Below are 24,970 nucleotides of genomic sequence, written 5' to 3'. Positions count from 1 at the left end.
ATGTGTTGGAGCAAGTCGGCGTAGGCAGCGCTGGGCACTTCAGGCTCCCCAAATCGCTGTTCCTTGTTCTAAATGCGTGCTGCAGTTACTGTGTCGGGATCTCTGGGTATCTCACGGGGTGTAGGTAAGACATTAGCTTTAAAACTGCTTCAAAAGGTAGAAAAGGGTTTTGGAAGAAGGAGGTAAAAAGACAGCCTTTACCTAAAAAGGTTTCTGTTGTTGTGAGGTGGTCCCCAGAGGAAGAGGGGGGACCTCACTTGCCAAGGTTTAAAACAGAACTGAGCAAGTAAAAAAGGCTGGAAAGCAGCTGCTGGCAGCGATCCTCGGCCAGCCTCCGAGAGACGGAAGTAGGAGCAGACAAAACTCATCCTTCATCTTCTGACGTCCGAGCTCAGCCGGGCAGCAGGAGCAAAGCCTCCGACCTGGCAGCGCCCGGGCAGGGCTGTTTGACTTGCTGTCGAGCCCAGGTTTTCTGGCTGGGATGATTGCGCTTGCCCTCGCAGCAGGTGTTCGTGGAGCTGGAGTGAAAAGAGCTTTAAAAAAAGAAAAGTGACAAATTTGGCTCTGTTGAGCAAAGAGCCCAGATGTGTTTCTGGTGTTACCCAGCTGGCACATCTGCCTGCAGCCCGGAGGTACCGAGGTGGCTGAGCCAGCTGTGTCGTCCGGGAGCTCCCTTAACGGGGGCAGCTGGCAAAGGCAGGGGACGTGCTGGGGGACGCGGGGCACGGAAGGACGAGTGCTTCCAAGTGACAAGGAATTGCTCAGCAGCTTCGGCTGCATCCGTCCCGCATCCAAAAGGCAGGGGGGGTACTGGGACTCCACCGGGGCTTCCAGTGAGTTCCAGTTCAGACCCCTTCAAACCCAGCGAGGCTCCCTTTGGGGTTATTGATCTGGAAGAGGGGCAGGGTGACTGCAGCAGGAGCCACACGACTGCGTGGTCGAAAACCCATTTCTCCCAGTGGCTTTGTTTGTTGAGTTTTATTCTCTCTGAAAACAACATCAGAAACTGTTGCTGGTTTTGAGGCTTTTGGTATTTGGGTGGGTGAAGTGGCCGTGAACAAAATTCTCCCAGCCACGACTCCGTATGTGGAGGATGAAGTGAGCTGGGATCTGCAGTGTGGGGAGGGGAGTGGCTGGAGCATTCAAGCTTCTTCTGTCCTGCTGACTACTAAAGACCTTTTTCACACTAATACGAAGTGCCTTAGTATAAAGCAGTTCTCAGCATAACGATTTTCTTCCGAACTATTAGCATTACTCGATTTTGCTTGTTTAAAATTCAGCTGCTCTTTTTTTTTTTTTTTTTTTTCAGTTCAGGGTAATTCTCAGCTAGGAAAGAGAGCTTTATTTTTGGATTTGTTTCTTCAAATTGCCCAGCTTAAGCGAGAATATTTTAAGGGCACGCCATCTATAGAGGGGAAACAGTTATTCATTTAGGGCTTTCCAAAAGTGAGAAGACTCGAAATGGGCTGGATTCAGAAAGCACCGACCCGGGGGCTGCGGTACTCTTCAAGCAGTTATTCCGGGCATCTGGTAGCAATGCCCAGCTGTCAGCAGCCACCTGCGTTTCCCGTTGCAACCGGCCTTTCCTCACCAGTTCCCTTATATTCCTGCACCAAAGTTTAATTCCGTGCTCTTGTGGAGGGGAGGAACACACGCTGCAGTGGGGAGGTGCTTTTTGGGGGGGGTGCTTGCCGGTGGTTACCTGCTTCCCTGCTGCTTTTTGGGAGGGTGGCACCGGTCACTGGGGATTTGGGGATTTGGTTTTGTTTCTGCAATCGTTTGTAGCTGGAGCCCCTGCGGCCTGGTCTCAGCCACGAGCTGGTCTGGAGGGAAGGTCCCTATGAGCCGTGTGGTACTTTTCCACTTGGAAGGATAACTTTGTGAGAGTTTATTAGGGATGCGACTGAATTAACAGGCCTAGCAAGTTCCTCGAGAGCTAAGTGATTCAGTGTGAAGTGCTCCTCCAGGATGCCCTCGTGGTGATGAGTGCAGCTCTGCTGAGGTGTCTGAGCTCATCCCAAAGCCGCCCTCAGCTCTGTCCCCGATTTTTGAAGGGCTGCTGGCCTTGCCTCGGCTCAGAGCCTCGCCAGAGGCTGCACTGGAAAACTGAAAGCGAGATTGAGGGGAGAGCAGCTAGAGTTTTGAGAAATAAACCCGTGAAGTGTGTTTATATAAATGAACAGCCCAGTCAAATCCGAAGAAGATGTTAAAGTTTGTTTTTTGTTTGTTCTTTCTCTTCCCCCCTGGGAGTAAGCCTGAGACATTAGCTCAGAAGCTGCTTTAGCTAGAGAGGTGCTCTTACGTTCTCCCGGGTTTCTGGCCGTTCAGACCTATTACCTGAGCATTTGTCACCGCAGTCGTTCTGTGGATATGGCCGCAGATAAAGCCGCAGAGAAGGGTTCCCCTAAATGTGGCGTGAGGGCAGGGTGGTTTGGTACTGGGCACCCTTTCAGGACCTGCTCTGGAAGCACACTGTACCACGGGAAAATGAGTCAGCTCAGAAGTTCTTCCAAAAAAAAAAAAGCCACCCCCAAAACTAAGCAACAAAACATCCTGGATTTTAAGCATGCCGTGAAAGGTGAGGTGTGAGCGGCTGGCAGGGAAGGGCACTCCCGGCTCCGTGGCAGGTAGGGGCTGTACTGAGCGGTGCCAGAGCTGCCTGCTGCACAGCTCACGGCCGGCTGCCCGGGTGGGAGCGGTGGTGCTGTTGTTCATTGGCTTCACTGGCGGCTCTGGGCTTCCAAACAAGTCTTATTTCTGTAGTTCAGCAGCTGACCACGTGTTGTTTTCACCTGCCACCTGCAAGGACTTTCTGTTAACCCAAAAGGAGGCTTTTCAGCTCTTTTTGGGAGGGATCTTCAAGTCCGTTCAATTTTGGAAGCTTGTTGTTTTGTTTTCCAGCTGTCGAAAGAGGAAGTAAATGAAGAAAAAACAGAAGATAATTTAACTACCTTATTTCCTGGCCAAAAAAGAAGGATCTCTCATCTTGTCAAACAAGGAAATGTAAGTGCAGCTCTCAGGAGCAAACGTTTAGATGTCTAAAGTGAGGATTTTCTGTCCTGTTACGACATTGGAAAAGGGTGTAGTCCCAGATTCATAGAACAGCTTGGGTTGGAAGGGACATTAAAGATCATAAAGTTTCACCCCCCCGCCGTGATGGTATCGTACGAACTGTTTGCACTGGAATCCTCTTACATCAGATGTCTTTCTTCCCCTTTCTGATTTCTGAAAAACATGGTTAGGCATCTGTTACAAACAGCAGCAGAACTCCAATAAGCTCTCATGAAAACAAGTACAAGCTGAGGAAGAATAAGTGCACCTTGTAACTCATTGGGGTAGTGTGGGGAGTTCAGTTTTCTATAGTATAACTTTATTCAATCACTAAGATTTAAATAATTAAATCTACACAAGGTCAGTCTGAGTCTGATAGTACTTCTCCTTATCTTGTGGAACTAAAAGATAGCTGTAAGAATCTTGTCAGATGTTGAAAACCTTTACTACATTTACATCTGTTCAGATTCAAGAAAGATAGCAACAGTATCTTGTTTGATACTGTTCTTTTGCAATTGTGAAAATAATTTAAGCAGAGAGGAGGAAAAAAAATGATATTCTGATTTTTTTTTTTTTCTTTCTCACTAGGAGTTTAATTCATGTTTTCTCTGAGGGTTTAATGTGTTTCCCTCCAGGTGCTGAGTACAGATAGTCAGTTTTATGTTGCAGCAGGATAAGAATGGAAGCTTAAGCACTGATTTGAGTTGGGAAACCCAAATTAATTGTTCTTCCTTTCCGCTCTGCCTGAAAAAGGTTTCTTTGCTTTTAATAATTTGAAGCCCTGAGGTCAATACAATGCTGTTTATTTAACTACATATCTTCAGCCAGTCCATGTGCTTTGATAAGGACCCTTTCTTCCAAAGTGAAGAGATAAGGGACTGAAACAAATGGGTTGGAAATTCATTAACTCAAATATTTATTGCAAATAGGTGCCTTTTAGACATGTACAAATCTTTAAATGCATTTTCTTAATGTGGCAACTGATCCCAGAATGCTTTCAAAAGATGTGAGCACCAGTGCAGTCATTGCACGGGCAAACAGAGCCGATCTGGTGTGCTCAGCAGCAGCTGCTGTGCACATGCACCAGGACGTGCCTGCCCTGGAGTATCTCAGCTCAGTGCTGCTGCTGCTGCTGCCAAGTCTGTTCAGGAGGTGCTGTAAGACCTGAAGTGCTGCTTTTGCGTGCAGAGTTGAGGCTCGTGCTTTGCCACGTCCCTCCAAGTTTAATATTTGCTCAGCCTTGCTTGTGATTTATAGCTCAAAAACTGAGCAGCCTGAAGGGGAGGGAGCTGAGCTGGTGTCCCTGCCCACGGCAGGGAGGTGGGAATTACATGATCTTTGAGGTCCTTTCCAACCCAAGCTATTCTGTGATTCTGCTCTGTGTGAGTTTGAGTTTAATTTTCAGGGGGGGAATGGTGGGTCAAAGGAATTGAAGGTGAGGCAGAAAATGAGTGTCCTGTCCTGCTAGGAAGTCTGTAATTATCATTTAATGGTTGGCTGCGCTCAGTTTGGTTTCCAGAAGCTGGTGTCAGCATCAGAGGCCAGGAATGCAGGAGGAGCCAGTTTGCCCCAGATTTGCGGTTTCAGAAATGCCATGTTACACGCGGGCTGAGCAAGCGCACTGTTCCCTGAAGGCGTTTCAGGAGGGAAGGCCCATTTCTCAGATACCAGAGGTTATTAAGTAACGTGGGGAAGTTTGTACTACTGCTGCTTCTCTGGTATTTCTGCTACTAGAAAACTTCTCTCTTTGTTGACATAATGTTTGGCACCTTTCCTGCAACCTGAATTTGGACATCAAAGGAAATGCATGTGTAATGTGGTTGTGCCGGTAACGGCTGCACGGTGAAATGCCTCCACAAGCAGGCAGGGGCAGAGGCTGCTCAAAATTCAGAGCTCGGTTTATGTAATGGTCTAATCCCATAAATGCGCGCATGTGCAACTTCTAGCTAGCTACAGGAACTAGAGTGTTAAAACAAAGCTGTTGAGAGGTGGGGAAGTGCTGCAAGGGGAGATGACACTGGTAATTCAGCATGGGGAAGACAGTGAAGGAGGAGAGGGAGTGAGCTGCAAGCCTCCCCCATCATGTAGCAAAGAGGAAAGAATAGTTGGCTGCTTTTTCCTCACGGTGTAAAGTAAAGAAGCACGCAGGGATGCTCAGGAGCACGGGGCCGGATAGATTTTCTAGTGCGAGATGTAGAGCTGAGAGTGGCGATGGAGAAGTGGGCTAGGCACAGTGATGGAGAACAGGCACCCTGGCCATTAAACAAGCAATTCAAATGCCACCTACCAATTTAGGAAGATCCCGCAGCGATGAGAGGTCTTGCCAGAGGGCAACTCATTAACGCTGCGCTTTGGTGGGTGACTAAGTCGTTCTGGGAGATGGTTGGGGTCTCCTCTCAAAAACCCGTAGTTGCTAACATAGAAGGGTCAGGGAATAGAGACCTTGCTTGGGTGGATGAAAACTAAAGGGTGGGGACTGGTGGCTGTAGAAACCTTTTTGTCTGTGCAGGCAGAGGTGCCGAGCAAGCCCGTAGTCCGGCCGTACCGTCCGCCCACCGCTCAGGAGGTCTGCTACCAGAGGATCCAGCTGGCTCAGCAGCAGGCGGCACAGCTGGCTGTGGCAGTTCAAAAGGCATCCCTTTCTTTGCCAGGAGAAAAGAGGAGGATTGCTCATGTGCCAAATGTAGCCATTTCCGCAGCAGTCAAACAAAGTAAGCCAGCAGCAATACTTGTGATCCCTGTCCTGTCCTCCCCGCTGTTGAAAAGACACTGCCTTCTGCTTAGATTTCTCCCAAGATACAGATGCTAAGCTATCAGAAGAGGTGTAGTACTGGCCACAATTTTAATCGTTGCTTTTGGGGACCAGTGGAAGGTCTTTCCACTGGCAAGTGCCATCCTTTTCTGAAAAGCAACAGACTAAGTGTGCATCTCTTTCCTGTTTCATCTTTGGAGTGTGTTTGCTCCTCATTCGTGCTTCCACTGAAGCTTTTGAGGAGGTGGCTGAAGCAGAGGGGAAGTACTAATTCATGCTCATCAGCATCCCTTTGTGGTCGAAGGCCTCAGCGCTGACCTGATGGGCAGGTAGTGCATTGTAGGTGACAGGGTTAACTCTTTAAACTCGACTGACTCAGTTGCCCCAAAACAACAACAACAAAAAAAAACAAGGCATGTTTCCTGGCAGAAGGTTCCTTCATCCTTGCCTGGAAGGTGGTAAAATTACCCGATTTTTATCCCTTGGGAGGTTTCCATTTGAAAATCGCAGCACAGTAAGTTCATTCTCACAACTTGATGCCTAGTGGTAGGATTTCTACTTAAATATGTTTTCTGTTCCTTGCAGGCCTCGTGAGCGGCAAGAAGGCTGTTGCTGGCAAAAGTGTCACACCTTCCAATGACTCTGAAGCACCCACCCTTTCTCTGAAGGCTTGCACCTTAGCTGGGATGGCTTCAAAGACTACCAGCACCACTGTGCAGAAAAGGATAGCTCACGTTCCCTCCTTACAGGTAAAAGAGATGTGACATCTGCCTTTGCAGCTTCTTTTCTGGTCATTCCCCATTGAGAGTGCTATGTTTAACCGTGCTGTTCCAAACTTAGCACTCTGAGAAGTGGTGATTTGATTAGGTTGATTAAATGGGTTTCTCTCTCCCTGTGGTTTTCCTCGATAGCATTGTATAAAAAATTAAACACTTGAGGGGTAGGAGCTTAGAAAGATAGAAATACTTAAGTGCTGCTCTGATCTCTTTGAATATTGATCTCGTTTTCAGTTTGAGTCTTCTGTTGTGCTGTCTGGCTAGGTTTGTAGCTGTTTGTATCAGGGAGTCTCATGTTCAAATGGCATGGCTGGATTAAAGGCCTTCCCAGCCTTTGTGGGTCAGACTCAGGAAGGCGTTTATGAATAGTGTCCCACAGTAACATCTGTAGTTAAAATGTGATCGTGTAAACTTCATGCCGCAGTTAATATTTGGGGGAAAAGCTCTCTTTCTCTCCCCTTTTTTTTGATACCTGCCCAACCTTAGCATACTTTTGATAGTGACGTGTAAGCTGAAGCTAAAGAAAAATAAAAGAAAGAACTGAAAGCATAAAATACTTGCCATTGTTACAGAGGTTCTTAAGAGTGTCATGTTACAGGCTGAGAAAATGTGTGTACATATATAATGAAAAGGACCAAACCCCTTGAACAGGTTTAAACAAGATAAAGGAATAGAAAGAGATAGATGGAAGCAGAAGATTCATGAAGAAAACAAGCACTCTTCCCACTGAGCTAGGTCCTGTTGCTCCCCTTCGAGCGGCCCAGATCTTCCTTAGAGCTATGTTTATTGCAGATTGCAGCAGATGGTTTAGTTAATGTACGTCTCTTGGGTGGGGTGAAGAAAGACTTGACAAAACAATTGGGTGCTTTAGAGGTGAACGTACAGTTTCTCCTCAAAAAAAAAGAGGCAAAGTGTGTAATCTGGAAGATAAACTGGTGTTAAATGGGAAAACTACAGTGGTAGGTCGTAACTCATTGCAACATGCAGTTTTTGTACACAAAGAACGTGTCATGCGAGGGAAAATCCTTTCAGGAACATCATGATTGGCAGTAAAAAGGAAGACAAAAGCACTTCAGAAAAGTTACAGGAATCCCATAGAAAGCGTGATGACTTAGCTGGCTGCCAGCCTGCCAGAAGTGTGAGCCTCTATCCTCTTGTTACGACTAGAGTACTGGCAAGAAAAAACATGTTTGTCATGCACTTAACTGGTGGTGTGTGTTCATGCCTTCAGCTCAAATTGTGGTGCTTGGTACTGTGCTAATCTTGACTCTCTTAATGTAAATGTCGTCATTTTCATGGCCTGGGATGCTTGTATATGTAAATGTTGTGTTGTGACTAATGCCGCTGGGACTCCTGGGCTGCTGGATGAGTTGCATAAAGAAATGTGGTTGCTTTTTGAAGTAGTTCAAATATTGAAGGGGGGGTGGGGGAGCACAAAAGCTTCAAGCGGTGTTTTTAGAACCAAAATGATGCATGTTATGTTCAGCTTTGAGCAGGTTTTGAGAAAGAAAGTCATGCTGCTGTTAGTAACATAACAGAAAATGTGAGAGTCTTGAAGCAACATGCTTCTTGAACCCCGAATAGCCTCTTTCTCTCTCTCTCTGTCTCATCTCTAGAGCGCCAGCTTACAGAGGCCTGTTATTCCCACAGAATTTGGTGCTAAAGTCCCAACAAACATTCGTCAAAGATATCTCAATCTCTTCATTGATGAGTGCTTGAAATTCTGTTCCTCCTCCCAGGAAGCGTTTGACAAGGTCTGTACCGGTGCTTTCTTCTTATGAATAAAATCTGCAGTAGAGTATGAAGTCCTCTGCGTTGGCCAAAACCTTCCAGAATTGCAGCAAACCCAGAAAAATCTCCTATCCACATGTCAGAGGAGACAGGCACTAAATAATTCCAGACTGGACAACAGAAAATAAAATTCCAGTGGAGGTTTCCAGTAGAAAAAAACACCTTTCTCTTCATTAGGAGAGCGTGCATGCTGTTTTTAATGAGCCCAGAAGGGCGGCTTAGGGGGATGCATGTTATGTTCAAAGTAGACAAAAGTCCCTTTGCTCTAGCAGAGTAGCAAACACCTGCAGGAATCTGAGCACGCAGTAGGTGTAAGGTAGATGTAATTGGCAAAACTTGCTGCTTATGAGCTGTGCAGCATTTAAGGAGCCTTTTAACAATAGGGAATGTTACAGTAGGATTTCCAAAAGCAGAGTTGAGAATCGCATGTGTTTTATTAGAAAACTTTGGCATTAATGTTAATTGGTTAAGTATGGGACATCACAACATGTTTTGTAACCAAAAAAGATGCTATGAGGACGTTTTGTGGTATTTCACCTTCACAGCTCCTTAGGGACAATGTTCCTATCGCACTCAAGGAGTGGCTGTTTACCAGTCGTCTTTTTCTTGTCCAGTTCGGAGCTTTGCTTTTCCCTTGTACTGCCACTGAAGTGGGGAAAACAGCCTTTCCAAGGCAGTTCCAGAACTGCTGTGTTAATCTGTCAGGGAAGGTTTAGCGTGAAAATGTTTCTAGTGCTTAGTTCAAAACGTGTTTTTTCTCTGACTCACCTAAGCAGGCCCAAGAACCAGGATATATTTGTACCGTGCTCCAGTTTATTACTTGATCATGTGACAGACATTTTTTTTTTGCTATTTTACTTGGATTCTGTGTTTTAAGATGCGTTTCTTTTCTCCAAAAGCAGCAGTGGAAAGAGTGGTAATGAATTGCATTGTTTGCAGGCTCTGGCAGAAGAGAAGGTAGCTTATGAACGCAGCACCAGTCGCAACATCTACCTGAACGTGGCAGTGAACACCTTAAAGAAGCTCCGAAGCCTAGTGCCCAATTCCCCGTCCAGTACGAACAGTACGTACCACGTTTGTGGTTTAATAATTGGAGCCCTGCTTGGATTAGAAGCCACGGAGAGAAACTTGTTGAAAAGACAGACCCATTTCTCAGAAGCATTATGCTGAAAGGCAAACAACTCCAGTTAGCTTTTTATAGTCTGGCAAGCTTTAATGGGCCTTCAAGAGGCAAGTCCTGCAATGCTTTGTTGGCTGTCTGAGCCTAAATGGAGATAATGCCACATGGATTTTTTTTTTAGCACAAGTTCTTTAAAATGAAAAGCCCCGCTAATGGAGTAACTTTCACATGATGCCTTCAAAGTGATAGACTCGTCCATCACCGCAGAAATCTGTTACACACATTAAGCTTCAAGAGAGAAACGAAGAGGGTTAAGACATTTCATTATTGGCTCTCGAGAGGGTACATTAAACAATCAATTTGTGCTGTTCTTGTGATTTTTTTTTTTTTCCTGGTCTCTTCCTTTTTCTCCCCTCTGTCTTCATTACCTTTGTGGCCATTAGTCAGAGCGGCTGAACTTGGGAGGCTGGCCTTTAGGAGAGGGCTGCCAGTTAATGATTAGTAAAAAAACACCTATCTGCCATTATCTGATGTGCTGAGCATATTCTAGAGCTCTGAAGGCCTTTCTAAAGCAAGTTGAAAGATTCAGTGTGGGAGTCTGGTCTGCATGGACCTAACAACAAAGCTGCTCGCTGGGGGTGGATGATCCCACCGTGCAGCACCTGACTGGGTCGAGTTGCTTCTGTGCTCAGTCCTCTCTTTGCTTGGGGGCTTGGTGTGCAGAGTAAGCAGGTAGAGCTCCCAAAGTCTCTGGGGAAACTGTAAAAATGTCCTTGTATGTCCTTAAAAAGTTGCTGTTGGCTGACAGTGCGAAAAGAAAGGTCCCTGTAGCGCTGGAATGAAATGCTAGGAATAGGTCACCACTGTATGTGTACCAATTTCTGGAGCAGAGCAAGAATTCAAGAAGATAAATGCAATCCTCCTTTTGCCTATGTGTAGTGCCCCAAACCCTAGGACTGAAGTCTCTTATTCTTCCAGGATTACACCTGGGTACTTGATCTCTGTCCTGTTTTGCTTCTTCCCTCTTCTCGCTGCAGAGACAAGTAACAAGAAAGTGGTGTCCCATGAAGCTGTGCTGGGAGGGAAGCTTGCTGCTAAGACCAGCTTTACCCTAAACCGGTCAGGGAGCTTGAGAGCAGAGGATTTAACAGGTAAGACCCTGCTCCCACGAGGCTGTAACCTGTCAATTGTAGCTGGAGGTATAACACACTGACTGGGTAGAGCAGGATCTTGCTGATGCATGAAGTGCTGTGATTTATCTGTGGATAACGTTATGAGTTATTACCCAGCTGTGGTACGGTGCTGCAGACTTGCTCAGTAAATGATACGCCACACCGATTAGCACCTTCCTTGCTTTCCCTGCTTTGGGCTGAGTTCACTGATGTACTCCGTGTGGCTTTGATGTAGCATCAATAGCTGTTCAGAACTGCCTCTTGTGTTTTGGATATTGCTGACTTTTAGGCTTTCTTCTGTCTGGATTTTACTTTAATTTTCTTGCCCTGAAGGAGTACTTTACAACGTGCCTGTCACATTCAAGACAAACACGCTGATATCTCCATCTGCTCTGCGGGGCTCATTTTCACATTGAGGAATGTCATAGTAAGGTCATATCACAGCCAAAGGATTGTGCCACGAGCATTATTTACGTGGGGTCAAATCGGTTATGGGTATTCAGGTTGCCAAGAGATATAGGCAAATTGTTGAGGAGATCAGAGAAGAGATGGAGATGCCACAGAGCAGAAGGAATTGACATGAAGAAAGCTTAAAAGGGCCTGTATAGCTCAGCTAAGCAACATCAAAGGGTGCACGGCAATATTGGAAGAGTTTAGCATAGCAGTGAAAGAAGAGATATTGAGCAGAGTGCAAGAAGTTTAATTATTCTGTGGAATGAAAAAATAAAATAAAATCAACAGCAGGAAGAAGCTTCTGATAAGGAATTTTTTAGCTCTCCGTGGGTGGCCTTTGAGGCGTATTCTTTGGGCTGTTACAAATGATCTGTTGAAGTATTTTAAACATTACTAGAGTGAGACTTCTCCCATTTTAACAAGAAGACCTGAAGGTGGGCCCTGTGGAAGAATTCTCTTTCAGTTGCATTTTCCAGACTTACTAACCTAATGCTGGTTGTTGTTGAAGTTAATAATACGCTTGTACGCCGATGACCAGATGTGAAAAGTGCAACCCCATACCTATTTCCCTCTCGATACTGAACAAAGGCAGTGAAAGCAAGTTGAAAATAGAGGGAGTTTCTGCCAGGTGGCTTGACAAAGCAGAAAATAGTAAGAGAAACAGCACCCACTTCTGTGGTCTGGCTTAAGCATTGTCTTTGATATGTGCAGGAGCTGCCTTGTACCGGCGACTGAAGGAATATCTCATGACTGAGGAGCAGCTAAAGGAAAATGGTTACCCAATGCCTCACCCGGAGAAGCCAGGACGGGCCGTCCTCTTCACAGCAGAGGAGAAGAAAACCACTGACTGTAAGCTCTGCTGGCTATTTCATTCTGCAGTCTTTGCTAGATACATTACAGGTGAAGATGCCTGTCCTGCTTGCAACTGGTCTTTTTGCATAAAGACATTACTGGTTTCGGCACGGTGCTCCTGTTGTGATGGGTCTACTTGGGTGAGACCTGTGCAGGCCAGCCTGCTGTGGAGGAGAGGAGCATGGCTGCAGGAGTCTGCTGCTTTTCTGAAGGATGAGTTTCTTCAGTTAGCATGCCATGAGAGTGTTAGTTTTGCCACAAGGTTTATAGTTTGTGGCATGTGGGGCTCAGTGAGGTTTCTAATTGCTGCCAAAGACTGTGAGTTGTGAGGTTGTCTCCCTCAGCAAGCTGCCTTTGGCCACCCCCTGTGAGGGCACGTTTTGCAGTTCCTCACTCAGCGCAGGTTTTAGGACTTAGACAAACCCCAGGCACCAGCTAGGAGGTTGGCTGCTGTCAGCGCAGGGAAACACGTAGAGAAGCTCCTGTTCAGCATCTGGTGATGCTCCCCTCTTCCAGGGGAGGGCTTCTTTGGGGTACCTACATACAAATTGCTGTTATGGTGTGATAGTGACTGATCCAGAGCCAGGCTGGTTTTGCAGTGGGCGGTGCTGTGCTGGTTTGGACCGCACAGATGTTGGCCTGGTCACTTGATGGCATTGGGCAAAGTAGTTTCCAACAGCCCTTTTTGCAGCTGGACAAAACAATCCCCCAGGTTTCCTCTGGACAGGGTAGGGTCCTCTTCTCCCGGAATTTTTTGGTATCCTGTGGTAGGATTTATGCTTCTCACATGCTGAACAGAGCAGACTGTGATGCAGTAGGGATAAAATGTGTACTTAGGGTATTTTTTAAGGTGCTTCGCCACACTCCTCTGAGCATCTCTTTGGAGAGACCTTGCTAAAGTGTGTTAAGTGCTCATCCATGTTAACACCTTGTGTCTACATCTGTCCTGTGGTTGCTGAAGCAACCTGTACGAAAGCTCTCTTGCATTAACACTGTTAAGTACTGTATTTGTTAGAGCCCTTTTCTTCAGTTACCCAGCCAGCTCCGTTAGGGGATCAAAGACTGTGTTGCTGGTTCTGCTTCTGTAGTTTTCTGCAGATGATTTTTGATCTTTGAGTTTGTTCTTGTTTGAAAGAATCTCTTGCCAGTCTGCTGATGCTGTGACTGTGGTCAGTGGACGAAAACAGACTAAGCTGGTGTTAAGTATGCCAAGCTGTCAGGGACCTGACAATGTGCTGGCAGCTCAAATGCTCACACTGGAACTCAGGGAATTGCTAGGAGAGCAGGTGTGTGACAGTCAGCTCCTTTTCTGTGTCTTTCTGCATCGCCCTTCTCTGAATTTTGGGCATTACTGAGGGCACAGGGGACAGGATGGAGAAGTCCCTGACTGCCTCTTGGAGGACCAGGCTGTGCTGTAAGTGTTCCCTGTTTTAAATGCCAGGGAACCCTTGCGGAAGAGCTGTGCCCAGGAAGAACCCGAATGTCACTTGGAAGTGACAAGTCACAGACCCCCTGGAAACCAGGCCTCGTTAGCTCCCATGTCCGAAGAATGACTTATCCTGTTTCTTAAAATAACCATGTTAGAGTACAACATAATTTGCTGTGGATGGAGAAACAGCACAGCAAACGTGTACAGTCGGAGTTGGAGCCGCACACCAAGACCAGCAGGGAGTTTTATGTTTGCCTCTGAGAAGTGATTTGGAGTACATGCTGCAACTGTGTGCAGTTTTGGGCGCCACAGTGTAAGAAAGTTATAAAACTGTTAGAGAATGTCCAAAAGAGGGCTACAAAGATGGTGAAGGGTCTGGAGGGGAAGACATGAGGAGCAGCTGAGGTCCCTTGGTTTGTTCAGCCCAGAGCAGAGCAGGCTGAGGGGAGGCCTCATGGCGGCCTGCAGCTCCCTCACGAGGGGAGCGGAGGGGCAGGCGCTGAGCTCTGCTCTCTGGGGACAGCGACAGGACCTGAGGGAACGGCACGGAGCTGGGACAGGGGAGGGTCAGGCTGGGGGTTAGGGAAAGGTTCTGCACCCAGAGGTGGTCGGGCACTGGGACAGGCTGCCCAGGGCAGCGGGCACAGCACCGAGCTGCTGGAGCTCAAGAAGCGTTTGGACATCGCTCTCGGGCACACGGTCTGATTCTTGGGTGGTCCTCTGGGGTCCCAGGAGTTATGGGTCCCTTCCAACTCGGGATGTTCTATGATTCTATGATTAAGACTGCCATTTTCAAAGGGATTGCTTTGTCTTTATGAGAGTTTGAAAAGAAATTTACCATCCCTTAACAGGAACTGTTGTTTGCCGATTTCAACAGTGTTTGGGGCTTTAAGTGAGATTGATTTACCTGTGCTTTGGCCACATTTAGCAGGTACAGGACTTAGAGAGGCCTGACCCTTACTTCTCTCTTCTCTTAAAGCCTCCTGCAGGATTTGTTGTCGCTGTGGCACTGAGTACATGGTCTCAGCCTCTGGAAACTGCATTCGCAAGGAGGAGTGTGTCCATCACTGGGGAAGGCTACGCAAGCAGAGAGGTATATTTCTTCAAAGAGGGCTCAGTTACGTGTTAGACGTATTCTAGATCTGAAAACAGAGTCTGTGTTGGCTTGGAGTTGCAGTGAAACATTTTGTGGCTTTGGGACTTGTCACGCTCACAGATTGTGGCAGTTCCTAGTTTTGTCACTGGGTGGCATAGCCTTGTAACGAGCTGCTGGGGAGCAGTGGTACAGTCCCTAAAATACGAAAATGTGTCTGGAGCTGAGGTGGTTCATCTTTTTAGCTTAAAAAAAAAAAAAAAAAAGAAAAAGTAAAAGGCACAAACCATCTTGTGCCTTTTCAAAAATCGTTCTTTTAGGAGACTTAAGACCTCTGCTGCCTGAGTGAGTTTACTGGTCTTGGTTAAACTCATTTGCAGCAAGACAGTAGCCTAGTTGGAACTCTCTAGTTTTCTGCCAGTGCATCCATGACCAGTGAATCTGCTGTGCTGGGTAAATAAGTCAAACTGCTTTGCTCATCTGGGTCATTGCTGGTAGGTGGCTTCTGCAGTTTGAATACGAGAGACTTGTGAATCTCTATTTTTTCCCTTTGCTTGCAAATTATTGTTGCTGTGTTCATTCAGGACATCTTTGCACTTGTCAGCTGAAGTTTAGGTCTCTTGTTGACAGGACTCTTCTCTCTGACTCTTAACTCTTGCTCTTTCAGTGCCAGGTGGATGGGAAACTCATTACAGCTGCTGCTCAGGAGCTGTGGGTTCACCAGGCTGCCAGGTTGCTAAAGTAAGTTATTGAGCAACACCTTTTTATTCTCAATGACATTTGTCCTCTGCTTGCAATGGTGGTGGCTGTGTGATCATTGAGCCTTTAGAAGAATGGTGGATTCCCCTGGGGGGAAAAAGCAAGTACTTCTTAAATGCCTTTTGCTATGCAAAGGTAAGAAAATTTGGTGTTTGGCAGGAAGGAAGAATCTCAAATGTTTGGAGTTGAAGTGGTTTCTATTTTGCAGATGCAAATTTTTTAACATTTTTCTAAGCAAAATATAAGCACTTTTTCTAAGCAAATGACAGCGGGTTAAGTTGCCCAGCAAAAACTTGGATACAGTCTTCTTTAGGGAAACACTGAAAAAGTGAGAAAAAAGGGAATTCCTTTTAAGAAGCAGGCTTGGGGCCTTGACAACAGTGGCCAAAACCTTTTTCCCATTTTTTTTTCTATTCTCAGGTGCCTCTGCTAAGGTAACCTTCTGCTGTAGGCCAAATCCTTTATTAGTTTTCCATTTATTGCATGCCCTTTGTTGTATTAAGGGGAGGAACCTTCCCAAGGAGCCTGTTGTAACCCATCAATATTGCTTCCTCTTGAGGAGGGTGGGGAAAGGATCACAGCAGTAGAAAGCAGAATCTAAAACCTGCTCAGGAATTGAGCTTTGGCCCTTTGGTCGAGCTGAATGCTGTCGGGGATACCTTTGTACAGGTGCTTTTTCTTGTTTTCCTTACGCAACAGCCTGGCACCATTGGCTCTCTCAATCCATTGACTGAAGGGAACAATCTGTCTCTGGCCTCTGCCCAAGGACTAGGGATGCTCCTAGTCACTTGTTTCAGTGGCATTTTTACATTTGGCAGCTGCCATGCGGAGAGAGATGGTTCAGAACCAAATGATCTAAGAGGGTCATGTCCAGTGGAAGGGGCTCCCACAGCTATTTATTGTAGGGCATCTTCTTGTTTGTAGGGCATCTTTCTGTTTGAAAGTGCTCAGGTGATACAGAGCCAGCAGAGCTCTGGTGAGGTGTGTGCCATCATTGGTCTGGCCAAAAGCTAGAACTAGGAAGTGAATTCTGGGGCAAAATTCAAGGCTTGTCAAGGTAGGCAGAACTGTCAGCACATGAACCCTAAAAGCCTGTCCTGCCCAGTCTGAAGCATGGATGGGATCAGGCAGGCGGCTGCTTCTCTGATTTCTTTTTCATTTGAAATCAGGATCTCTTTTTGATCAGTGTTCCAAAAAACATCCAGCAGGGAAGTCGGGAGAAATTGATGGGGCTATAAAAGCATGACTTCTCTGCATGTTTTTACGTGGCTGTTGTAGACCATAAAACCTCATGGCCTTTTAAGAAACATACAATTTCTCTAATAGCCTCTTACTCAATGAAGCATGCTGTCAGTGCTCCAGGGCTCAGGCATCCTTTCACATCTGCCTCCTAGTTGTTGTGTTGCTACAGATCACTACATTCTGGCTTTCTTGGTTTTCTCATCCAAATGAATTCTTTGGTAAATTTAAGGTCAGAGTCCCCAGTCTGCTCAGGATGAGAATATGCAATGGGATTTGGGGATGGTTGGGCTACTGGACAGCACAGCGTCTTTCAGCTTTGAAGGCATTGAAAATAGCAAATATTTATAATAAACTATTCTAAGTAACTGGGTGCATAGCTGGTTAGAAAAGCATTGCTGTGCCTTTTCCTTCCAAACGCATTAGAGATGTGGCAGTTTGGGTCATGGTGCAGTTAGCGCGTGTGGCAGGAGGTGGCAGGATGGAGCTGTGCATGGAGCTACAGCTCCCCAGGAGCGGACCAGTCGAGCTGCTGTTCTTTGTGACAGCTGAGTCTGCTTGCTTCTTTCTTGGGTCTGAAAAAACGAAACAACTTTTCTGCTTCCTTGTCAGCGAGGAAGAATTGGACAGTTGTAGAACATCAGCTGTTGTAGAAAAACACCGTTTTTTTTCCTTCACTGCTCAGTTATGTTGCATAGGAGAGAAGGGAAAGGATCAAGCTGAACGGGAGAGAATTTTTACTATTTGTCGGACTGGTAGTCTGTTCTACCCATTTCTTCAGCAAAACAATCCCATGGCATAGATGCAGAATTGACAAGTGTGGCCTCTTGCTCCTGGGAGTTGAACCATGCAGCCTTTGAGCAGTGCTGGCTTTGGATGCAGGGAGAGGTCAGGCCCGGTGTTGGCCCAGCCGCCTTGTTAACCTCAAATGATGCAGTTCTCTCTACTCTGGCTGGTTTTATTATTATGTACTGTATTACCCACAGTAATGACCAGTGAAGGAAATTATGTAAATCCCCACTTTAGTTATCCCTCTGCCTACAGGTTTCAGTTCTACAACTGCCTGGGTTTGTCCTCTCTAGCCTTTCTGTTCTGAGATGATGCCATGTGCAGACTGATTCCTTGTAGGGTGAGATTTGTCAGAAGCATGGCGGAGGCTGTATGCAGACTGCTGTGATTATGCACAAATATGTTGAGATCTAGGGATAAACAAAACTTAAAGGAAACCACTGGGAACTAAGGGAGAGGGCATCTCACCTCTGGGTGTGGTGCAGCAATTTAATTTGACCTAAAACCATGCTAGTGGGCAGTCACAACCTCTGCTTTGCCCTCTGTGTTCCTGCTTCCTTGCAGGCACAGGTAACTGGCTCAGTGCAGTGATCCAGTTTAAAACACCCCAGAGAAGAAGGCTTTCAGGCTGAGTAGTACCAGGGCAGGCAGGGTGGGATCTGTGGCTGTGGAGGAGAGGAGAGTGGGAGTGCATCTTGCAACAGTGGCTTAGTCTTGCGTTGGCTTAAGCCACTCATGGAAACACTCCCCAAGCTAGCAGGAAAACTCAGGGAGCTTTTCTGCGCTCAATCTTGTTGACTCTAGAGCTTTAGCTGCGGATGATGAGGAGAGGCTGGAAATAGTTTCCATTTATTGCCTCAAGTGCTGGTAGGCAGTAAGCTCATGTTTGTGAACTGTCTGGTTTCAGAATATAGTGGCTCTTGTCTGTACACACTGACATTTTCTGCTGCTTCATTTCACTAGCTTCTTGTGTCATCTGTGGGCTATGATACGCTTGATACTAAAGCTCAGACAGCGATGTTTGACATTAGAATCCTGCAGCTGGACATGTCTCAGTCACAGGCTAATCCAGGAACCAGCAGCTGGAGTAGATCTATGTAAGACCACCGAGTGAGCCTTTCTGAGTAATTCTACTCTGAATTGAAAGTTGGAAGCTACCTGAGACTGCCATCTCCTAGTCCTTAGATATGTGATGCATTGCTACTATGTGAACTGTTAATACAGTGCCTCTAGTTCTGATCCTGCTTTGGAATTGGGTTCACACATGGCTACTACATTGCTTTTGTGGTGAACTTCTAAGACCAACTGGTAGGCAAGTCTTATTTCTCGTTAGAAATGATTTAAAAAATTGTTTTGTTTAAGTGGGTGATTCTGTTGAAATGGAGTTTTGGTTTTCTTGTTCCTTCCATCAACAAATCATTTTCCTTTTTTATTTTTCCTTTAAGCAACATGTCCATGACGGGCGGAAAGAGAGCCTTGATGGCTTTGTGAAGACTTTTGAGAAGTTGCCTACGACTGATGGTTACCCTGGAATCTACGCATTAGACTGTGAAATGGTGGGTTCCTAATCAGAGGGGCAATGCACAAGCAAAATGAGGCTTTTTGAGGAAGGCTGTGTCTGAAGGAAAATTCTTTTTCCCTACCATCTTCTTTCCTTCCTGCTGTGGACTCTAAGTCACAGAGGTTTACATTAATAAGAGTTAATTGAAATATAAATTTAATTAGTTGGGGCATTGTGTGCTTCACTTGGGGACCACATTTACCCTTGAAAAGCAGTAGTTAGTTGGCCTGTATTGAGCAGTGGTTGTTGGCTGGCTTTGCTGCAATGGACCAACTGCATTTTGGGATCTGCAGTGCTTTGGTGAACAGTCCTGTAGATACCATGCTGTGGTCGGCATGCATTTGTCGTCATGTCTGCTTTGTCACTTGCAGTGCTACACTAAGCAAGGACTGGAGTTGACAAGAGTAACTGTGATCAACTCTGACCTGAAAGTGGTTTATGACACCTTCGTCAAACCGGACACCAAGGTGGTGGACTATAACACCAGGTAAGGACAGTCTTCCTTGGGTTAGAGCTCTGTGGTCAGCATCAAGAACTTAGGAGGAATTTCTGGAAGAACTTGTTGAAACTCCAGTGAGCGCTACTTCCTAATAGCTGGAACTTTTTTTGGGTCTTGAGGTGTTCCTTTGGTGAAGGAAGCCCTCCTCTCTGCTCTTACACTGCAGATTCTCAGGTGTGACAGAAGAGGACCTGGAGAACACTAGTATCACTCTGCGGGATGTCCAAGCCGTCCTATTGAACATGTTCAGTGCAGATACCATATTGATAGGGCACAGCTTGGAAAGCGATTTATTTGCACTAAAGGTAATTCGCATGTCTTGTGTTTGCATCTCTCTCTGGTTCTTTCCCACCCCGGTGACTGTTACGTGTCATCTTTTAATTTAGGAAGCGTTTTTGTAGGAAGAACCTGGAGGACACAGTGGGCCTCTCTTGTCTCTGAGCCAGTGGGAAGACGGAAGAGTAGGGGAGTGGGTTGTGTGCATCACTTCTGATCTCCCCCCAGCTTTTAGTGACTGGTGCTGCCCTGGGGGACAGACCTCTCTGGGGTGACTGGGAGGGGTGAGTAGATCAGGGCTGGCTGGAAGGACTGATCTCGAATCATTTGCTGTTCACCTGTGTACATAGTCAAGTATCCTCCAGTGGTGTCAGCATCCTTTGACTGGCCTGAAGGGGTGCTCAGCCAGGATCAGGGCATGAGCAGAGCGGGCTCAGGAGTCCCCTGTGCCCTCTGGATGTCCACAGTAACTGCTGTAGGAACAGGACAAGTCTCTCTGCCTCTGCACTGGAGATAACTGCCTTTCTCTTCTAATTGTGAACTGTCCTTGAGGTTCTCTGCCTTGTTTGCTGTGATGTGTGGCATTACTCTGATCGAGCTATTTTGACCTTTCAGCAGTCTTGTTTCCTGCCTGGCCTGCGTCAGCCTGCTCTGCGCATCTCTCGGCCATCTCTGCTGTCCTGGAGGGAGGGCTGCCTTCTGAACACGGGTCCCAGGGGGTTTGGCTAGGGTCACCGAGAAAGCATGCGGCTGGCAGGAGCCAAGGCTTTAGTCTGTGCTCACAAGCCAGAACTTCCTCCAGCCGTTCTTTGTCATGCAGCTTCTTTGATGAAGAAGTTGGGGCTGCCAACTCATGGCAGTGGTTTGGAAGCAGGGGGTTTTAATGTCTGTAAAGCGCTTTACCTCTCTGTGGTACCCTTTATCCCAGCCTCTCAGAGAGCTCGTCATCATCATAAAAAAAAATTATTTACAGTTTTATCAGCACAAGATGGCTGTTGGCCTCTTAGAAGCATGATTTTCTCTTAGCATCGCAGACGCTGCCAAGAGAACGAACCCGAGAGCAATATAGCAGAGCGTGACAGGCAGTGGCATGTCAAGTCGTAATGTCTGAGGGCTGTGGCAGTAAAGTCGACATCTCGCTAATGGCCATGGCAAGCTCCAAATGGTGATAGCATTTCAATTTTTATTTAAAGCTATATTATCCCGTTTCCTCAGTCTTCCTGATCTACATAAGTAATTATCATTGTGCCTGGGTGGGTGCCAAACTTGACTGCAGTCTGGGAGAGATTATCCATAATGTTGGCAGTTTTACACTCCAAAGAGCGTAGCAGGTTGTTTCTGTTAAACTGCAGCTGTTTTCAGGCATTTATGGAGCTGGGCTATGAAACTATTAATGACGAAGTTACGAATTGTCACGCAACATTAGCTGGTGCCTAGGAAGAGTTGAGGCAGATGAGGAGACTGGATTATCGGTGTCCTGTCTGAGTCACGCTGTGCTGAGCCTTACAGAGCTTTCTTTTGGTCAGGCATATAAATTTCTCTCTTGGACCTTGTGTTTTGCTCCTGTGCTTGTTATGTGGAACTGCTTGCATGCAGGTTCCTTTAGCTGTCACTGAACATACGTTCGTGGTCAACAGAGGATTAATGTTGTCTTAGCCTGAGAGTAAGAAATTCGTATTAAAAAAAAAATCAGCTTACCCTATGTTTATGGTGTCTGTCAGATGTGGGTTTTAGGCCTTCCACAGGCACCCTAAGTGCAGGGTAAGGCAGCGTGTTGACCTGTTCAGCATCCTCAGTTCCTCGCGAAGTGTGATGAGCGATGACACTTCGTACCCTAGAGGACAGAAAGCCTCTTGTCTTCCCTGCGTGCCCCAGGCAGTTGGACCTGAACATGGGGCTGCTCAGGGCCTCCCTCCCATCTACTGTATATTTGTATGCCCAGGAGTACAAGATGTACTTGTCCCATTACAGCCTCGCTCAGCTGTGCTGGTTAAAAACTTCCTGTTGACTTTCATTGCTGACAGACTGGCAATTTTCAGGTGGGTGTGCACCTTGAAGATTAGGCCTTTCCTCTAGAAGCAGTGTGATACACAGTGGATTGGGTACTATTCGGACATCCTTCCTGCTTCGGTTCACATCTTGAGAAGCAGTTGGAAGGCTGTAACGAGCTTTGTGGGGTCAACTGGTTCCTTGGCTTTGTTTTTCATTGCAAAAGACAACCTTGGAGGTCTGCCAGCTTCTCCAGGCCAGGGTATTAAGGAGTAACCTGTCCTGAATTTGAGTTACATGAACTGAAGCAGCCCTGAATTTCTGCCGTTTTGAACATGCCGGGTAGGCCGGGCTTTGAGGGCACGTACGTTGGCTGGCAGAGCACTGGGAAGCTGGTTTGCACGCAGCCTTGAAGGGGGAGTCATCTTTGATTCAGCCAGAGCCTCTTGCAAAACTGGTTGGGTTGGAGCTCGGCAATAGCATTGCGCAGGGCCTGAAAGGCTGACCGGAAGATTGCGTTAGCGTGGTTAATCCTGAGGAGTGCCCATCCCTGTGGGAGAGGGAAAATAAACACGTTTCTTTCCTGTTCCCTCTCCAGCTTATCCATGGCACAGTGGTGGATACTGCGATTGTCTTTCCCCACCGGCTGGGTTTACCTTACAAACGGGCTCTCCGGACGCTGATGGCAGACTACCTCAAGCGCATCATCCAGGACAATGGTGAGACTGAGGCGGAGCTGAGAGTGAGGGTCTACCATCCCATCCCACCTGGATGCGGTTCCTTGGACCTGCCTCCCTCCCTGCTCTCCCCCGGCCCCGTCCTCTTGCTCCTGAACTTCCTGCTGCGTAGTGCCTGCCAGTAGCTGTGAAAGGGCCAGCGTATGAAGGCTCTGCCAGTTTGTTTGAACCCTGGTCTGAGGGCCAGCAGCGCTTGCTTCTTCCCTTTCTGCCCTAAGAGGGGACCGGGGGAGTGGGGTGAGACAGCCAGAGGCAGCTCTGTCAAGGCTATGTCGTGGTCTCTCTTCTCTCTCTGGCAAAGTAGGACTGACCTTTCTGTTTGAAGCATGGAATGTTCCCTTCAGCCTTCAACAAGCGCGCTGTAACCATACTGCTGGGCAGCTTGAGGCCTCACTGGCCAGTAGCCTCAGGGCCTACAGAGTAGCAGCACTTCAGCCCTTAACTAAACAAGAATGGTGCAAGGCTGAAGTCCAGCACAAGTGTGTTTAGTGAAAACTCTTCCACTTCCAAGTCCGTCTGTTGTTCACAGCGATCGCAGACGCACCACAGAGCCAGCCATGTCGGGCAGGACCCGGTCTGGGGAAACCTTCCCCTGGGCTTTGTGCTGCCAGCAGCCCCGTGCAGCAGGGGAGGTAACTGCTGTCCTTGTCTTTCTGTCCCCAGTGGAAGGGCATGACTCCAGCGAGGATGCCAGAGCTTGCATGGAGCTGATGGTCTGGAAGATCAAAGAAGATGCTAAAGTGAAACGATGACTTGCGCTTTCTCTCTCTCCTGTTCCTCCTCCACCTCTTCGAAGCAGTGCAATAAATGCTCAGAGTAACACTGTCCACCTGTACGCAGCAGCATGCTACCCCAGACTCCCCATGCACTTGCAGGTATCTACAGGACTTAAGGACTGCTGCTGGTGCAGCTGAACGGCACCAGCTCACTGCTTGCAGGTCCCTGTGTCCAGGTAGTGGCTCTCAGATCCTCTTTACTCTGCCCGAGGGGTACTCTGTGGTACAGAAGTTGCCTTGTAGGCATGGCAAGGTGGTTTTGAGTAGCACAACCAGAGAGAACTGCTTGTTTCGTAGGAGAAGCTAATAGAGGTAGGTTGGATACATGCAGAAGGATCTTTCTGGTTCAGTTAAAGGTAGATCACTTTTTTTTTTTTTTTTTTTCAAATGTAACTTAAATTGCCTCTGTACTCCAAAGCAGTTAGCTTCCTGCAGGGTTTGGAGAGGGAGGGAAATGGAATAAAGTTTGGCAGGAAGCTGTGAAGTGAGTGGATTGTGTAGCTGGTGTGTGAATGACAAGCGAGGTGTGGAGAGAGCCGAGGACCAAGCCATCTTGAAAGAGATCCTAATGCAGACCCACCGTGGAGGAGAAAGAGCTGCGAGAGAGGGAGGCAGTTCCTGAGAGCGTGTGTGGAGCAGCAGGTCTGAGGAACGAGCCTGGGTCAGGGTTGTGTCCAGCTGCTGTGACCCAAGTGATCGGTGAGTGCTGGCGTCCTGGTTCTGCAGGAGCTGGACGAGGGAGAAGTCACAAGCCTCAGACCTTGCCCGGACCTCAGGGAGGTGAGGGACAGCGGGGCTGTGACAAGCTGGGCTCGCTGTGCCCAGGCGGGACGTGCAGCCTTCCAGGGTGGGAGCTGTGCAGAGGAGGACAGCAGTGAAAGCAGGCGCTGCATCTTTGCAGGTCAGGATGAGCAGTCCTCCCTCTTACCCTGAGCTTCCAGAGCATCCCCCGCGAGCTCATGTGTAGGGATCAAAGTTTTGGGGGGGACGTGGGGGCAGCTAAGACTGTACTCCGTGGCCCCGACAATCTCCAGGTACGCAGAGCTACTCACCAGTCTGTTCCTGATAGCAGGGACTTGATGCAGGTCAGACCAAAAGCAATAGGTGAAAATACTCTTTTAAACTAGTTTACATGTTGGGAGTTTTAACGAGAGCAGAAGACCCACTTGTTGTCCGTCTGGCTCCCCTGGACAAAAGCAATTGCTGAGTGTCTGCTGTGCTTGCAGCAGCTTGGGCAGGCTCAGAGGTGCTGGCGGTCTCTCTCTGCCAAGGCTTAATTGCTTTCGTGGTGGACAACAGCGCTGATTTCCCTGGTAGATGAGGTCTTTCAGCACTGTGACAGCAGGTGTGAGAGCAGAGATCGCCCCATCCCCTCCCAGGACAGCATCTGTTCCCAGCGCTGGCTGCTGTGGTCCCTTTGCGTACAAGTGGGATGCCTCCAGCTCCTGTTGCTGGTGATCCCTGCTCTGTTTCCGCTGGTGGGCAGCGGCTTGGCATCCCAGCCTCTTCTTTGCCCAAAGCAGGGGCCGTGCAGCTCCCTGCTGCTTCCCCAGAGCTTCGCAGGCCGTGACACATCTGGCTGTCCTTGCAGCCTGCCCTTGCAAGCTGTGAGTTGCAGGGAACGATGCTGTCTCTGTCCAGGCCATGGGAGAGACGGAGGGACAGTTCAGAGCTTCCTAACCGGGGAAGGAAGCTTTATTCCTGCTTCTGCCTTTCCCTAGTTTATCCCCCCATTTACCTTCACCCCTGGCTGCAGCGATGGTGCCTGTCTGTAGCAGCCCACTGATTTCAAAGCCTCCAGGTTCCCCAGGTGCTGGGCATGCAGGCCCAGCTCCCCTCTTCCCAAGCAGCTGCCT

At 47.6% G+C, this 24,970-nt stretch overlaps 1 protein-coding gene across 1 annotated transcript in view; it reads left to right on the top strand.

The window, feature by feature from the left end:
- The window catches only part of REXO1 (RNA exonuclease 1 homolog), a 40,284-nt gene extending 17,119 nt beyond the window's left edge, over positions 1 to 23,165 (top strand). The window contains 14 exon segments of the mRNA XM_035569694.2: positions 2,902 to 3,003; positions 5,561 to 5,762; positions 6,389 to 6,552; positions 8,196 to 8,333; positions 9,310 to 9,433; positions 10,528 to 10,641; positions 11,827 to 11,964; positions 14,376 to 14,489; positions 15,157 to 15,230; positions 18,722 to 18,832; positions 19,209 to 19,324; positions 19,503 to 19,641; positions 22,200 to 22,320; positions 23,002 to 23,165. Coding sequence (XP_035425587.1) covers positions 2,902 to 3,003; positions 5,561 to 5,762; positions 6,389 to 6,552; positions 8,196 to 8,333; positions 9,310 to 9,433; positions 10,528 to 10,641; positions 11,827 to 11,964; positions 14,376 to 14,489; positions 15,157 to 15,230; positions 18,722 to 18,832; positions 19,209 to 19,324; positions 19,503 to 19,641; positions 22,200 to 22,320; positions 23,002 to 23,090 — 1,746 coding nt within the window. The 3' untranslated portion in view covers positions 23,091 to 23,165.
- The last annotated feature ends 1,805 nt before the right edge of the window (positions 23,166 to 24,970 follow it).

The sequence above is a fragment of the Cygnus atratus genome, chromosome 26 (genome assembly GCF_013377495.2).
Source record: "Cygnus atratus isolate AKBS03 ecotype Queensland, Australia chromosome 26, CAtr_DNAZoo_HiC_assembly, whole genome shotgun sequence".
In the NCBI taxonomy this organism is placed as follows: Eukaryota; Metazoa; Chordata; class Aves; order Anseriformes; family Anatidae; genus Cygnus; species Cygnus atratus.
The sequence above is the reverse complement of the archived record's forward strand: the minus strand, read 5'-3'. Positions and strand labels throughout refer to the sequence as shown.